Source organism: Castanea sativa, chromosome 3 (genome assembly GCF_040712315.1).
Source record: "Castanea sativa cultivar Marrone di Chiusa Pesio chromosome 3, ASM4071231v1".
NCBI lineage: Eukaryota > Viridiplantae > Streptophyta > Magnoliopsida > Fagales > Fagaceae > Castanea > Castanea sativa.
The window spans coordinates 3,938,342-3,954,908 of NC_134015.1; the positions used below are offsets into that span (position 1 = coordinate 3,938,342).

The window sequence follows — 16,567 nt, forward strand, 5'->3', positions numbered from 1 at the left end:
GGTAGCAGCACGGAGAAGGCAGAGCAGAGAAGAGATGAGAGGAATCAGCGTCTGAGAGGAATCAGCAGAGAAGAGATGAGGGTGATTCGGTAATTTTCGGTCTCAGCTATCCGTTGAGCTGAAAACGTTGATGCGTGTTTGAGATATGGACCTCAGACCACCATTTCAAAAAAGTTGAGTTTTGCCTTTGCCTTAAAACGCAGCTTTTATCTAAAATCTGCGTTTAGGCTTCACCAAACGCCCAGTGGCTGCCAACTTTATGAAAAAGCTACGTTTTGGGTCCTAAAAGCCCAACCAAACGGGCACTTAGACTATTCGTCCTCTGCACAACATTAACTCACCTATAATAAAAATTTTAAAAAGTTAGATAAGACACTAAAGCAAAATTAAACAACAATTGAAATCTAATTTAAAATAAATTAGATTTTCTCTCAATTTTAACTTTAATTATATATATAGATTACAATTACACATATATGGTTAAGAAATTAATTGGACAATTTAAAAAATAAAAGGAATTAAATTGAAATTTAGCCTAATAACAATAATAATAATAATAATAAATAAAAAAGAAAGAAAGAAAAAGAAAGAAGAGACGACAGCGTATTGAGTTAGCATCGAAAGGTGTCAAAGGGATCAGCAAAACAATGCCAACGGTGTTTGTTTGTTTCCACAAAAGTGGTAGCTAAGTTAAACAATGCCAACTAAAACTAAAAACTATGTGTAAAATTCCCGACTTCAAACGCCAACATACCTCTTTGTTTTTTGTATTTCTCTCAGAAATACAAATCATTCTCACTCTTACCTTCGAACTCACTGCTTCACTCTCCGATCACCATGACTTCTCCTCCTTTCGATTTTTGAAGTTCCGCAGCAAAGCCGAGTTGGTAGCTGAGACTGACTGTCGTCTTTGTGAAATGGGTAAATCAACATCCTCTCTTCTTTCTATATGCAATCGTTTGATTATTAGAGTAAGCCTTCCATTTCGTGCTTTTACTTCTCATTATTGTTCTACTATTAGAGAAAATGCGAAAACCCCATTTCAGATTCCGAATCAGTTTTTGAAATCTGTGAGAAATCACTGCAAATCTCGAACCTTTAAGAATCTTGATCATGCCTTAGGCCTGTTTGATACAATGCTTCACATGCACCCTTTGCCTTCCATTGTCGATTTTACTCAATTGTTGGGTGCGGTTTCAAAAATGAAGCATTACTCTGTAGTCGTTACTCTAATTCAACGAATGGAATCATTCGGAATCTCTCCCAATGATTATACTCTCAATGTTTTGATTAATTGCTACTGCCATTTGAACCGGGTCGATTTTGGGTTCTCTGTCTTAGCAACAATTTTGAAACTTGGATATCAACCAAACCGTATAACTCTAACCACTCTTGTCAAGGGGCTTTGTCTTAGAGGTAATATTTCTGGAGCTGTGAGGTTGGTAGAGGAAATGGAGAACAAAGGGTACCAACCTGATACAATTACTTGTGGAACAATACTAAACGGTCTGTGTAAGATTGGCCAGACTGGTGTGGCTATTAGGTTGCTCAGGAAGCTTGAAAAAGGGAATTTTGAACAAAATGTGGTGCTCTATAGCACAGTCATTGACAGTTTATGTAAGGACAGATTGGTGACTGAGGCTTTGAACCTTTTATCTGAAATGACAAGTAAAGGCATTCACCCAGACATTGTCACTTACAGTTGCGTAATTCAAGGACTATGCAATTCTGGTCGGTGGAGGGAGACTGCTACCTTGTTGAATGAGATGGTTCAAAGGAAGATCATGCCAGATGTACAAACATTTAGCATATTGGTGGACACACTTTGCAAGGAAGGGATGTTGACTGAGGCAAAAGAAGTTTTTGATGTGATGATTCAGAGAGGCATTGATCCTAACGAAGTCACTTACAATTCTTTGATTGATGGTTATTGTTTGCAAAACAGACTGGACGAGGCAGTTAAGACGTTTAATATGATGGTTGAGAAGGGTTGTTCACCCAATGTGTTTAGCTATAACATATTGATCAATAGATATTGCAAAAGTAAAAGAATTGATGAGGCAATGCGTTTGTTTCATGAAATGTCCAACAAGGGAATGATTCCTAATGTAGTGACTTACAACACTCTTATAGGTGGGTTTTGTCGAGTGGAGAGAGTCCAGGCTGCACTAGAGCTATTCAATACAATGCAAGCTTGTGGCCAACATCCAGATCCCCAAACCTATGCCATCTTGTTAGATGGTTTTTTTAAGAATAGACAAATTGCTGAGGCAATGGCATTGATTCAGGAGATGGAAGATAAAAGGCTGGACTGTGATATTGTTATTTACGGCATCTTGATTGATGGTTTCTGCAATGTTGGGGAACTTACGACTGCAAGAGAAATCTTTAGTGCCCTTCCTGTAAAAGGATTGAAACCTGATGTTTGGACTTACACTATAATGATCAAAGGATTTTGCAAGAATGGACTAGTTGATGAAGCGAGTGAGCTGCTTGAGAAAATGGATGGTAGTGGTTGTTCACCTAATGAGCACACATATAACGCAATAATCCAAGGGTTTTTGCAACATAGAGAGACATCAAAGGCAATGAAATATCTCAAAATGATGGTTGACAAGGGATTTTCAGCAAACGCAACAATTGCTGCCTTGTTTATTGATTTGCTGTTGTCTAATCAAGTAGATGAAAATATTCAAGAGTTGCTTCCAAAGTTTGAGTGAAGGTTATTTAGTTTCTCAAGATCAAGGACAACTTTTATATTTTAACCTATCACTAGTCATTATGTGAGTGATGTATATTTGTTTCCAGTAAAATTTAATACTTTTGTTGTGATTTTTTTGTGCACTCATTTTGTTGCATTAAACCCTTTCTCATGGGTGGGTGTTTCAAAATTTTTCTAATGTAAAGTTAATGCGAAATATCATACCCCTTGTATAGGTATGCACTCCCTAAACCAGCCCCAAAATTATTAAACCCTTAGTGATTAGGTCTGCACCAAGTTAGTTCTTGAATCAGTTTCAGTTTTACAAAAGTAGTCTGGTTGTAATTTGCTTATCAAATTAGTTTTAAAGCAGGTTATGGGTGCTTGTAAGTTAAACTATTGTTTTAAAACCACAATAGATTGAGCTTGTCAGACTTCTGAAGTATTAGTTAGATTAAGTTACTCTTTCACCATCATGAACACCTTGTATTTGTTTTCTTCTGTTTTTCAGTTTGTTTAATAATACTCTTATTACCTATAAAAAAAAAGATTAAGTTACTCTTTCACTTTCATACCTTTTAGTTCTCTTTTGCCAAAAGGTAGGATCTATTTTGTGTCCAACCATCATAATTCTGATGTCCTGTTTGCGCTTACTATGATTTCAGTGTTACTAGAGATTCTTGAACCTTTATTCATATGAGGGTGTGTAGGGATGATCAATTACCACTGAACTCATCTGTGGTAATGTGATTTTAGCCATCAAAATCTTTTAACTTTTAGCTTTAGGGATGATCAATTAGCAATTGCTCAACTGGCACTTCCTTCTCCCATAATAATTGGTTGGAGGGTGAGGTTGTGGGTTCTAGACCCACTAAGTATGTCTAACTTACCAATATAAAATATAATAAAAAAACATTAGCTTTAGAGATGCAAATGAGCCAAGTTGAATGGTACCAGTTGACTATTTATAATTCAGAGAACTTGAGCTAAACTGTTGCCCACAATCAATGCTTAATTCAGTTTGTTAAAGTTTGATAAGATAGCCAGATCTGCTCGGTTTGTTAAAATCAGTCACTCATAGATTTTGTCAATTTTTTATTACTATGTATTTAAAATTCAAAAGATCTTAGAATATAGTTGATTGTACTCTATCTTTGATGACATAACCTGTCAATTTGAAATACATGTCCTTTAGGCCTTTTTTGTTCACACACACACACACACACACAGACTTTTACCCTATTCAGGGCTTTTTGTTTCTATAAATCTTATAAAATTTTGGATGACAGAAAACCATAAATTGGAGGTCTGTATGAAAGTATTATGCTTGCGAACCTATGAGCCAGACAAGACAGTTCAAGCATTGAGCTCATTTTCAAAACAAGCTATATTAGGCCCAAGCTTCAACTTCGTTAACTTCATAACCGACCCCAATCCAAACATAACAGGTTCACATTCCAACTTATGAATAAATTAAGATTATTATATTTGTAGGTAAAATTAGAGACCTTAATTATATATATATTTTTTGTCCTGTTGAAGTTCCTGTGACAGAGATGGGACCTCCCTGATAAGATTCTTACACCCAGATCTTGGAAAAATTTACAAGGTTCGTCATTAGGCTTAATTGTGAGTATTTGAGTAAAGACATGTTCTAAATTACTCAAAATGCTGGATACTATGTGATATCCAAGATCATCTCATTCATAAAGTGCATTCGAGTAAAGACATGTTCTGAATTACTTGAAATTTTTTTTGCTTACAGTTCTGTTGGTGTTGTAGTGCATTGCAGTTTAGTTATTGGAAATACTTGATTGTAGTAACTTGTGAATTGCCCCTGCCTCTCCTGCTCCGAATCTGCACCTTGTGTTGAAGTTTGGAAATCTGTGTGTTTAATGCATGAAAGTCCTGTCTGAAATTGTGAGCTCTTGTTCTATTTGGTTTTGTTGGGTTTAATATTTTGTATAGTATTGCACAGGTCGTAAACTAGAGGTGAAGTTAGCTACTCATTAGTTTCCTCATATCCACTTGCTCTCCTTAATTGGGTGATTGCAGGCACTTCAAATTATCAAAAAAAAGAAAAGAAAAGAGCAGGCACTTCGGATTGTAGGATTGCCAATAGGGCCAGAAGGCTCTGTAGTAAAAAGGATAAAGGTAGGTTTTCCCTTGCTCAATTACTTGTAAATATATATCTTGTATTTGACTCGGGCATGATATGATTATTTTGTTAGATTTTGAAATCCCATAATGTATATTACTTGTATTAGTTTGACTCAAGTGTTATGATGCATGTAAAAATTAGATGTATCGACATAATTTGACTGAAGGATTCAGTTTTAGAACCCGTTTGGTACGTGTGTTTAAACAATAACTTTCAAATTTAAAAGGTTTTTTTGAAAATATGTGAGTGAAGAAGTGTGTAGAAATATGTGTAATGTTGTTTAAAAACTGAAAATTGTTGTTTGAAATCATGTACCAAACACCATTGTCTCAAATTTTAACATACTTTGACATTTGTTCCATTATGGAATGAAATAGCAGGCGTCATATTGTTGAAATGTAGACTCTTTTGTTCCATTATGGATTCAGTTTCAATGCCAAAACATTGCATGCAAGTTACGACTTACAATATGTGTCTTGACCTTTTCGATCTTTACTTGTGTGAATACTGGTTAGTGTGGCTTTGGCCTTTGACTTTGTGCAAACATTTCTTTGTTTTCGCCCATGTGTTCGTTACTTTACACAAATAAGAGTGTCCACGTGTTTGTGGTCATTTTGCTGATAGACACCTATGATTCTGCCTCACCAAATTCTTGGCTTAAAGGTGGTGGTGACATTCTCTGGCTTCTTAAGTTACATGATTTCAGGCAAAGATTTAGCAACTTAGATCATGGTGAGGACTGAGGAGGGTCAAATTAATTCTAGCAACATTATATTGAAAAATATGTTTTAAAATTGAAAGGAAAGACGGAGACAAGAAATCAATACCATCAACTCAGATTTTTCTTTTTTCTTTTTTTTTTTTTAAATAAAATTTTTATATTTTATATCATTACTAATGTTTTATGGTGAATGGTAAAACAAAGTCAATTTTTTATCTAGGTGGACATAAATCCTATATAAAACGCAAAGTATGTCTATGTACACTGAATTATTTGTCCCATTTTAGTGACTAGACGGTTGTCAAAACATTAAAATGCTCATTTAAGGGTTACACTTGTTTGACAAATCTCTTAATGTGAGAAGGAAGTTGGAAACATTTATTCGGTCATAAAAGCAATCAATCAGAGAAAAGGGGTACTAAAATATATTTGTTTTTGAGAGAGAGAGAGAGAGAGAGAGAGATTATACATCAAAAAGTAAAGGAAATGCCGTTTCCTTAAAAATTTTTAGCCCACCAAATTTTATGCATCTTTTGTCCCACAAATTGATTTCATATCTTTCATCCTCCACATCGCTAGCCAAGCATGCATTTCAATAGTCAAACCGTGGGCTATACGTTTTCAAACTCAAAACATCAAATAAAAAAAACACAACCCATCTCCACAGCTAACTATCTCCTACGATAGCCAAAGTCAAAAAAACAAAAACACACCTTTTAACAATTCACCTCACCTCTCTTCTCTCTATCACCTTATATATTAGACTCTCCTTTCACTCTATAGTCTGTACCACACCAAAAACCTTTAAGCCTCCAAGATTACTAAAAATAATGAAGGGACATTCTCTTACATGGGCTTTCAATATCATTTTCATCATCACCTTCACCCTTTTGCTCTATTATTCCATGCATATTGAGGGTTTGAGAGTTCTCATAGATCAATCTTCTCCTTCTTCTTCTTCTTCATCCATGAAAAGTTTTATTATAAACCAAGCTTATTCTGGACCCAGAAAAAGGTGGAAGCGGTCACTGATTACAACCATGGTTGGTTTAGCTATTTTACTTACAATATAAGGGTCAACAATTTTGCAGGAAAGGAATTAGTCAACAAACATTTCCTCTCTTCGAGAGATCTCCTTAATGGAAAATTCTTTGTACGGAAATCTTCCATTAGATACTGGGCTTTCTTGTCCTAATCTTGAAACTATGTATTTGGGTAGCAACAAACTTAGTAGTCATATCCAATCAGATATTTCAAATTGTTCCAATCTCGCCCTAGTAGATTTTGCAATAAACTTATTCTCTGGACCAATGCCCAGAAGTCTTGGAAACTTGAAATACCTTCGAAGTCTTAATCTGATACTAAACCTTTTGAGCATTCTGGAATGTTTATATATCTTTGAATTGGGGAATTTGATGATCTGGCCATGTACACAAGTTTTCAATGACTTGTAAAACTTAAAGCTGTGAAGCAGTCATTAACAAAACAATTATGCATGTACAGCCATATTGCAACCTGTCGACAATTTTGAAGACCCTACAAATAGAAAAAGAACATTTGTAGCACTTTAAAATATTCAAACTAATAAATTTGATCTTCCTGCTTTGCTAAATTTTCTACTCCCAAGATGCACTTTTTTTTTTAAGGATAAAAGATAAAACTTTATTGATAAATTGAATATACAAATGTGTAGACAATCTCAGGACAAAATAGCAAGACCATGCATTTGCTGCCACGGAATAATATGCCACCTAAACACATGAGGGACTATGCCACTCTCTCTCATAAGAAGCAACTCAAACACAAAATTCAAAACTTCGAAATAGCAGACAAATAGTCTAGATATCTCTGCTTATACACTCCTGTTAGCCCCCAATTTTGATTATGCAGGCTTCTTAGAAACTGTTGAGGAGATTATTTGCAGCCACATATATGTGTGTTAGATGCATCTGATAAACAACAATATTTGAACTTAAAATATCCTGAACCACAATGATAATGATAACAAATCCAATTTACCAATCCATTCCCAAATGCCAATCACAAATATAAAAGACTCAGCATCCCCATCACTCTACTCAATCAATAATTAAATCTCAAACTTCCAAGCCTCACCACAAAATAAACTATTCAACTTTTGTTTCCCTCACTCCTAATTTCACATAACATTAAAACCAAGAAAACAACTCTGCCATATGAAGTTCATTACACATAAATCAAAAGAAAATCTAAAACAAATTTATATGAACGTGAAAAAGGAAGAAAACCTCTTGCTAATTTATTGACTCTAGTCAGACCATGTATATACTATAGCAAGAAGAATACATATCTACTTATTAGACTTGCAAAATGGACAGTCGGGTATTTTATCAAAAAATTTGCATGCAAGTAACAAAATTTTTTGTTAGTTACGTCAACAACAAAATATTAAAGCAAATTATTGAGAACTGGAGTAGAGTGAGAGAACCGAATTGAATTAGAATAATACAATTGGATTTGGGAATTGGGGTTATTCTAGAGAAGACTATTATACATATTCAAAGAGAGGGAGAAGAAAGAAGGGAAGCTTTGGTTTTTCTATTCAAAGAAATATACCTATGCCAGCATATGATTCTTGTGGAGCCGATCCAACCTTCATCACAGACACCATCAGATCTATCAAACCAAAACAACCAAATCTAAATTTTGGTTTATTTAAAATGTCTTTACCAGTTGTGGTTGTGGGATGCCGGCTTGAATGTGGGTGCTCGCTTGCTTAACAGTGGTAGGGCCCTCAGATTTCTCATTCTCTCTCTCTCCCTCCAGGCTACGCCTTACAGATGATTTCTTCTTAATTTCAATTATTTTGTTTTAATATTTATCTTACATGAAACTGTGAATAGATACCAAAACTTAATTAATAAGCAAGAAAAAAAGGCACAATTATGTGGTGTTTTTAAAAGTAAACATGTCATAAGTTTGTGCAGCCACATGACGCAATTAGACGCAATCAATAAAAAGTCAAATATTTCGATTATTAGTTATTATATAGATATATACACACACACATATATGGATTCAAATTATACCTAGTTTAAGAGTTAGACATTTTTTAAGTCATAGATGAGTTTTGCTCTCTCTCTCTCTCTCTCTCTCTCTCTCTCTTTTAATTTTTAATTTTAGAATGTTTTACATACACATGGTTGGCAAGCTAGGAGGAAAGGCTATAGAGGTTTTCTCAGATTCAAGACTAGTAGTCGGGCAAGTCAATGGAGAATTTGAGGCCAGGGATCAATGAATGCAAGGATATCTCATCAAAGTCAGACATGCCCAGTCCAGCTTTGAAAATTTCTCCCTAAGGCAAATCTCGAGAGGCCAGGACTCTCATGTTGATTCATTGGCTATGTTAGCCACCTTTTCGAGATCAGGCCTCCCTCGAGTTATAATTGTTGAGGATCCGGTGGTTCCGGCCATAGTGACCAAGCACCAAACAAGATACATAGCATACAAGTTGGTCCAAGTTGTATGGACTTGTTAATTTTGTTCTTAAGGGATGGGATGCTACCCAAAGACAAAGGTGAGGCCGAGAAGATACAAAGAAAAGCTCGCTCGATATTGGCTTTCCGAGGAACAGAAGTTATATAAACACTCCTACTCGAGACCATATTTACTACGCGTTCATCCCGAGGTTGTAGAACCCTTATTGGAGGAGTTGCATGAAAGAGTTTGTGACAGTCATACTGGGGGGGGGTCCTTATCACATAGAACTCTCACCCAAGGATATTGGTGGTCTAGTATGCAAAGGGCCGCTCAAGATTATATTAAGAAGTGTGACAAAAGTCAGAAATACACTCCATATATCCAGCAACCTGGATGAGCCTTGAATCCACTTTCCAATTCTTGGCCTTTTCCTTAGTAAGGCTTGGATATAGTGGGACCTTCCTAAGGGTAGTAGAGAACCGAAGATGGCTTCTCATCGGGACCAACTATTTCACAAAGTGGGTTGAAGCTGAGCTACTGTCTAATATTAGGGATGTAGATGCTAAGAAGTTTGTTTGAAAGAATTTTGTTGCCAGATTTGGGATTCCCTATACATTGATCTTGGACAACGGGCTCCAATTCGATAGTAAGGCTTTTAGAAGATATTATGGAGAATTAGGTATTAGAAATAGATATTCCACTCCTGCCTACCCACAGGGAAACAGGTAAGCAAAAGTTGTCAATAAAGTCATAATTAGTAGGTTAAAGAAGAGGTTGGATGAAACAAAGGGGAAATAGGCGGACGAGTTACCTTATGTATTGTGGACATATCGCACCACACCCCAAAGATCAACTGGGGAAACTTCGTTCTCAATGACCTATGGATTCGAAGCGGTTATACGTCTCGAGACAGGATTACTGACATCAAGGACTAGTTAGTTCAGTATGGAGGAAAACAACTGTTTTCTTTCAGCAAGCTTGGATTTAGTTGATGAAAGAAGAGAAGTGGCCATGGTCAAAATAACACATTATCAGTAGAAGCTTAGGCAAGGGTATGACAAAGGAGTCAAGGCAAAGCCATTGGCTTCTAGAGACCTGGTCTTAAGGAAAGTAGTAGGAACTGTGAGAAATCCATCATGGGGAAAATTTGGACCTAACTGGGAAAGTCTGTATCGTATCACATCAACAATTGGGATTGGGGCTTATTATTTAGAAGATTTGGACGAGAATGTCATTCCACATCCCTGGAATATAAAAAAATTTTGTAAATATTATTATTGATAATACTTTGGATTCCGCTCAATTCTTGCGCTTGTTGTTTGGTGCTTAGTTTTCTAAAGTTATCCATTAAGATTAACTCTTACGTGAATTTGGTTAATTGTTAAATAGAACCTCGGCCTTGTTAGACTCCTCGGGTCACAAGCCTTGGGTTAATTAACTCTTCTGTGAATTTGGTTAAGTGTTAAACAGAATCTCGGCCTTGTTAGACTCCTTGGGTCACAAGCCTTGGGTAAATTAACTCGTGTGAATTTGGTTAAATGTTAAACAAAACCTCGGTCTTGTTTGACTCCTCGGGTCATAGGCATTGAGTAAATTAACCCTTAGATGAATATGATTAAATCCAAAAACATGACCATAATTCTATTCAGATTCTTGAATCATATTGTTAGGTTTGAATCTAGAGTATGGTGACTTAACATACTTGAGGCTATACATTTTAATAAGGAGAGTATGTATTGTATTTTTTGGAATAATGAGAAAACGAGTAGTTAAGCAAAATAAGAATGCAATAAAACTCTGATATATATTCATTCAAAGCTCGGAAAAATGTTTACAAAAAGAGCAATTGAACAAAAAAAAAAAAAAAAAAAGAAGAAGAAGAGAAAAATAGCGTCTGCTAAACTTAGCTCATTACAAAATTTGCCTAAGTACTAGACTTAAACAGAGCTATGATGCAACATTCTTCTCTTTCTCTTTTTTCTTTTTCTTCTTCAGTTGTTCAACTTCTTCAACTTCTTTTGACTCCAGTTCCACCACTAGGGCTGGAGTATGTTTTTCTTTCTCTGTAGAAGGCTCAGGAGTTGGGGCTACCGAGGAGGTAAAGCTTGGATCTAGAGTTGGAAGGGTAGAGCTAGGAGTAATACGCAGAGCTGGGGGTAGTAAACCTTGTCAGCCCCCCTGAGGTTAGAGTCAGCACGAATTCCAGTAGCGTTAAGGGCTTCACCTCATACCTCAAGGCAGAAGGCCCGAGCAACATTTTTGAGTTAGGCGGTTAGGCTTTGGGCGATCTTGGTCATACCAACATCATAAGCGGCTTGTTCAGCCTTCGCCTTCTTAGCACCTTTGCCCTTTAGCTCCTTTAGTTGGAGCTTGATTTGCTCTTTAGCCGAAGCTAGTTGCGTTTTAGACTTCTTCAATGAGATCCACATCTCCTCGGCATTCTTTTTAGCCCCTCCCAAGGCAGCTTCGGTGTTCTTGCGCCCCCTCTCGACCTCAGCTAAGTGGAAGAGTGAGTCCTTGTACTTCCTCTTTGTCTCAGCCAGAGCCTTCTCTGAGTGGGCCAATTTACTCTCTGCTTCTCGGGACTTTGAGAAATTGTGGTCGACCCATTCCTCAGCCATAAAAGACGCTTGCACGGCCTGTTTTTTTTTTTAAATAGAAATGAGATAGAATGAGTTGAAGTATTCATTGCTAAGGTACGACTGGTATTTGTTGTTCCAATAGATAGATCAGTACATAACATTGATGTTTCGTGTCGGTTCAAATACCAACCATATCGGACTCATTTTGGCTGTATCGAAGAATATATCAAATTTCGGCCAGTAAATGCATACCGGCCAAAATTAGACAAATAAATTTCTTTGTATTTTTCTTACCTTGATATGAAATTTGTCCCCCATTATTAGGATCTAATTTCTTTCTCTCATCATCTTATTTTCTTTGTTTGTTCTTTACTTTTCCAAATTTCCAACTCTGCGTATGTCTTTTGGGTTGCACTGTTGCATGTTCTTCATCTCTCTCTCACTATTTCCTTAATGTTTTCTTTTCCTTTCTTCTATTATTTTCTTAGGGGACTCACGACAAAGATTCCAAAATAGCTAAAATGCATTTTTAGCAGTTGACACACTAAAAAATCCACTACTTTAAGGGTGCCAATGAAAGTTCAATATGTGTGTAAAACACCTTTGAACGTTTAGACCCCCAAATTACAAATTACCAATTCAAGCTTATTAACAAATAATGTACGTGCGGAAAATATAAATAAGCTAAAACAGAATTGATAACATAATCTAAATCAAATAAAATCACATCCACAGCAGAAATTAAATGGCGAAGATTAAGGGAAGAGAGATGCAAACACAAGGACAACACAACGATGTGTTATCAAAGAGGAAACCGAAACTCTCGGTGTAAAACCTCTCCGCCGCCCTACAAGCAGTCAATAATCCACTAAAGAATGTAGTTGGGATACATGGACAGCAGAAGACCCTCCAAGCCTAATCTACCCAGTGTACGTAAGCCCTCCATTCTCCTACTCTAACGAGGTTGCGTCGAACCTATTTCTTCTTTAGCTTACCGGATTCCGCTATAGCCCATAACATTAACTAATATGAAATTGGTCCCTTCTTAACTGCTTTCCAAAGTACCAAACAACCTTCTCACAGATATGGGTATGGTGAGAAAAGGTTTTGGTAATGTTCTTCTCAAGGATGTAACAATGGAGAGGAAAAGGGTAGAGGAATTTGAAGAGTCTCTATGTGAAGATTGTGGATGAGTCAATCTTATTTTTCTCTAGGGTTTTTCTCTCAAAAATTCTCTCTGGAAGCTCTCTACATTTCGTGGGTATAAGGGATATTTATACTGGAGAGAGAAAGGAATGCGAAGACTCAATTTTTCAAAACAGAGCTGACTGGCGACTTGGCCTCGCGACTTGACTGAGTCGCGAGTTCAAGTCGTGAGCAAACAGACTGGCCAGTCTGGACTTTTTGTCCTGTAGTGCTCCAGTTGGCGTGACTGTTCATCTTCTCTGCATGCTTCACTCGTGTGTATCATCTGGCAGCTTGCAAGTCGCGAGTCATCCGTGAGATCCAGCCGCGAGTTCCTGCTTCACTACACAGTCTTGAGCATTTCTTGACACTTTCTCACACACTACCCTTACATGAATCCCACCTAAATACAGGGTTTCTAAGTGCTGAATTACAAGCAAATTTGTATGGAATAAAGCTAACAAAATGGTTGATAAATTTCAACCTTACAGCTAAAAATCAAATTATGTTCCTTTCACACGTTATTGTTGCTAGATGGTAAACAAAAAACGATAAAAGAATATATATATATATATATATATATATATATATATATATAAATGTGCGTGAGAGATTTAATATAATATATGTCACGTAAATCGAGAAAATTTGGGGAATTATTGTTAGTGGCATTGTGGCATATAGCGTGTTTGTTACATGGGCCCCTCAATATGGATGAATGGATAGGTTATCATTTCATATCCATTATCTTGAGACACCAATCGGTATTCTTAGTGTCACTTTCCTAATGATAGGTTACCATGATTAATAATTGAAAATTTTCATTTTATGTCGAATTGCTAGGCTAGACATGGGTAAAGTATAGAATTTTTTTGGACGTGGGATGGTTAATTCCTACTTTAGGACAGGAGTGCTCAATCCATAGCACTAGCGGCTTCACATTGAGTCTAGGGTGGTCATAACCACCTGTCTTGGAAAACAAAATAATTATTATATATAAATTTTAAAATTTTTTTGTTCTTTTATCCTTAAAAAATATTTGGGATCACGCTAAATTTTTTTAGGCTTAACATAATTACACTTTGGATTAAATTTGGCAACAAACTTAGTTGTAAACTAAGACTACAACTCCACTTAATATTTTTTTTATTGGATGTGAATTTTGACAAATCCACCATCGGATTACATTTTTTTCTTATATCCTTCATACTTGTAAAATTTCAAAATCAAATATCAATAGCTATGTCATCAATCAAATCTTTAAATTTCGAGTTTTTGTTGTCTAAAATTATACATAAAAAATAAGTTTATAGATCAAATAGTAAATAACATCCATTTGACATAAAATTTGACATGTATTTTAAGAACAAAAAGAACATGCAATTCAACATTTAGACTTTCAAAATATGTTACAATGTTAATTTGTTTAGTGAGAGTTGTAGACTTTGGCTACAAGTTAGTATGTAGCCAAACTTTTCCTTAAGCTTTGATCCTCTTAACAATATATTAGGTCCTTACAAACAAACAGTTTCTCAACAAAAAAAAAAAAAAGTCATTACAAACAAAAGAAAAAACCCAGGAAAACTTTTTTCAAACTAAAATTTTGAAAAATATGTACCTTGAAGCATTGATAATAAGACTATCATGCAAATATTTCAAAATAAGAAAATTCGAAAAGGAAATTTTAAGACTTTATGTATTTGTATGTATGTGTGTGTGTGTGTGTGTGTTTTGTCAATATATGAAGTTCTATTTTTATTAAATTTTATATAATTTAAGTTTTTTAATAACCTCCCTAGAAAATATTTGTGGAGAATGATTTTTCTCTGATGAGTGCAAGCTCTTAACTAATAAATTAATAAATACATGGACTTGATATCAATTTATAAATGAAAAAAAGAATTATTTGTTATACTGTATTACAATTAATATTTTACTCATTATCCTGTGAAACACCTAAGCGGTAAAACAAAGAAAAAAAAAATATATTTAAATGAAGTTGTAAAATAATAGAGTATTTGATACACGTGTATTATAAAGTATGTGTTTTTATAAATAATAATAATAATAATAATATAGGGTGTTAAAATAGATAAAGTGACTTTTTAAATTGCTAAAAGTAAAAATTTTTAGCACATTTACGTATGACATCAATTTATATGCCAGATTCAAACTTTTATGCATAGCTTTTTAAAACCTTATTTTTTCTCACATTATCTTACTTTTTTTTTTCAAAAATTTTTAATATACAAATATATTTTAGCACATTTTCAATAAAAGTTTTTAGCAAAAGCTAAATGAGCAGTCCTCAGATGACATGGTTGTGGATGACTGATAGATGACTCTCACTTGTGTGACTACGGACTTGAAGTAAATATTGAATACTCCTCAATCTGATAAAGCAGCAGAGAAAGACTTAAGAGTAAAGGCATGGGAAAGACTTAAGAGTTAAAAAAGTGGTAAAAAAAATTATAAAAAATTAAAAGATTAAACCTTCTAATTTTTTTAATTAAAAAGTTAAATGGGATTGCTCCTTTTTTTTTTTTTCTTTTCTTTTTAATGGCCCCAACATAAAGGCCCCTTTATGCATCTTTCAATCTCTTTTCTTTAAGGTTCTCTTTAGTCTGTACTCTGTACATCTCTCTCTCTCTCTCCCTATAACTATATAGCTAGCCAAACGCTCTTGGAAGTATGGACTCGACATATGATTTATTAGAGTCTACACTACAAACTTTACCAAACCGTGTTGTAGGACTCGACGTTAAGAGTATCAAAACCACTAAATCATATGTAGTCCAAATGCTGCTACTTTTTGTTGGGACTCGTTGCTTGATCATCCAATTATGCCACTTATTATACTCAACTCCATCAACTCTCAAAAATTTCTTGCTGACGAGACTATTTGTTTCCTGAGTACAGAATTTGAAGAAAAGGTTAATAATATTCTATTTGGTCGATATGGTTTAAAATGTAGCTTAGGCGTTGAAGTCATTTATTTTGCTTGAAGGATTCTAAAGAAAGCCAACATTGAGAAGTATGGATTAGCAGAGTTGGCCGGTGAAGTTTGAATGGATATAAAGGAACCAATTGGTGAATGCCCTGACTGGACTGCTAGATCGTTCTCACAAGAACAGATCAAGTATACAATCCACAATGCCTATACTACTTATGTTATTGAGAACAAGTTGGTGGAAATGTGCCTCTAGTCTAAGCATCTAAAGCCATCTTGATAAAGGGTTTTACAGCCTTTTTAAGGTACTTGGGTTCTTGGTTTCAAAATATTTTGAATAAATTAGTGATTGTGTTTGGTGGGACTCTATATATATACACACTTTCACTATAATAAATGTCTAATTTTAGCTCGATTGATTTGATAAATTAAACTCCAGACACATTTCTTTTTTCTTTTTTTTCCTTTACTAGTTACTACAATTCGGTACGAGGGTTGAACTCCTTATTCTTTATATAGAAAAGATTGGAATAATCTTACTAAACTACAAAACTCTTGATCTTTTGTGTGAGTTAAAAATATTGTTGCAATACACCATTGACACTTAGGTGGTGTTTGGTATGGGGTAATATTTTAGGATTCCCAGGAATGTTTAAAGATTCTCATGTTTGGTTGCAAATTACGCTAGGGAATCAGATGCCAAGGGAATCCTTAAACCCCTCTCAGTAGGAATGTGGATTCCCTTTAAAACAGGTGGGAATCCAGATTCCTAAACTTAAAAGAAATTGTATTTTTTATAAATTGACAA

General features: G+C 35.1%; 1 protein-coding gene across 8 annotated transcripts; it reads left to right on the forward strand.

The window, feature by feature from the left end:
• The first annotated feature begins 737 nt into the window (after nt 1-737).
• LOC142629423 (uncharacterized) lies at nt 738-16,192 on the forward strand. Of its 8 annotated transcripts, XM_075803413.1 has the most exons (6): nt 738-2,783; nt 3,991-4,149; nt 4,244-4,310; nt 4,467-4,621; nt 4,757-4,855; nt 15,789-16,192. In XM_075803413.1, the coding sequence occupies exon 1, from the start codon at nt 918-920 to the stop codon at nt 2,718-2,720; it is 1,803 nt and encodes a 600-aa protein (XP_075659528.1). In that variant the 5' UTR covers nt 738-917; the 3' UTR covers nt 2,721-2,783; nt 3,991-4,149; nt 4,244-4,310; nt 4,467-4,621; nt 4,757-4,855; nt 15,789-16,192. The 8 variants fall into 8 exon arrangements, 6 of the variants coding, with proteins under 6 accessions (XP_075659528.1, XP_075659527.1, XP_075659526.1 ...); XM_075803412.1 differs by having other exon boundaries at nt 4,467-4,855; XM_075803411.1 differs by lacking the exon at nt 15,789-16,192 and having other exon boundaries at nt 4,757-5,060.
• Nucleotides 16,193-16,567: the final 375 nt, after the last annotated feature.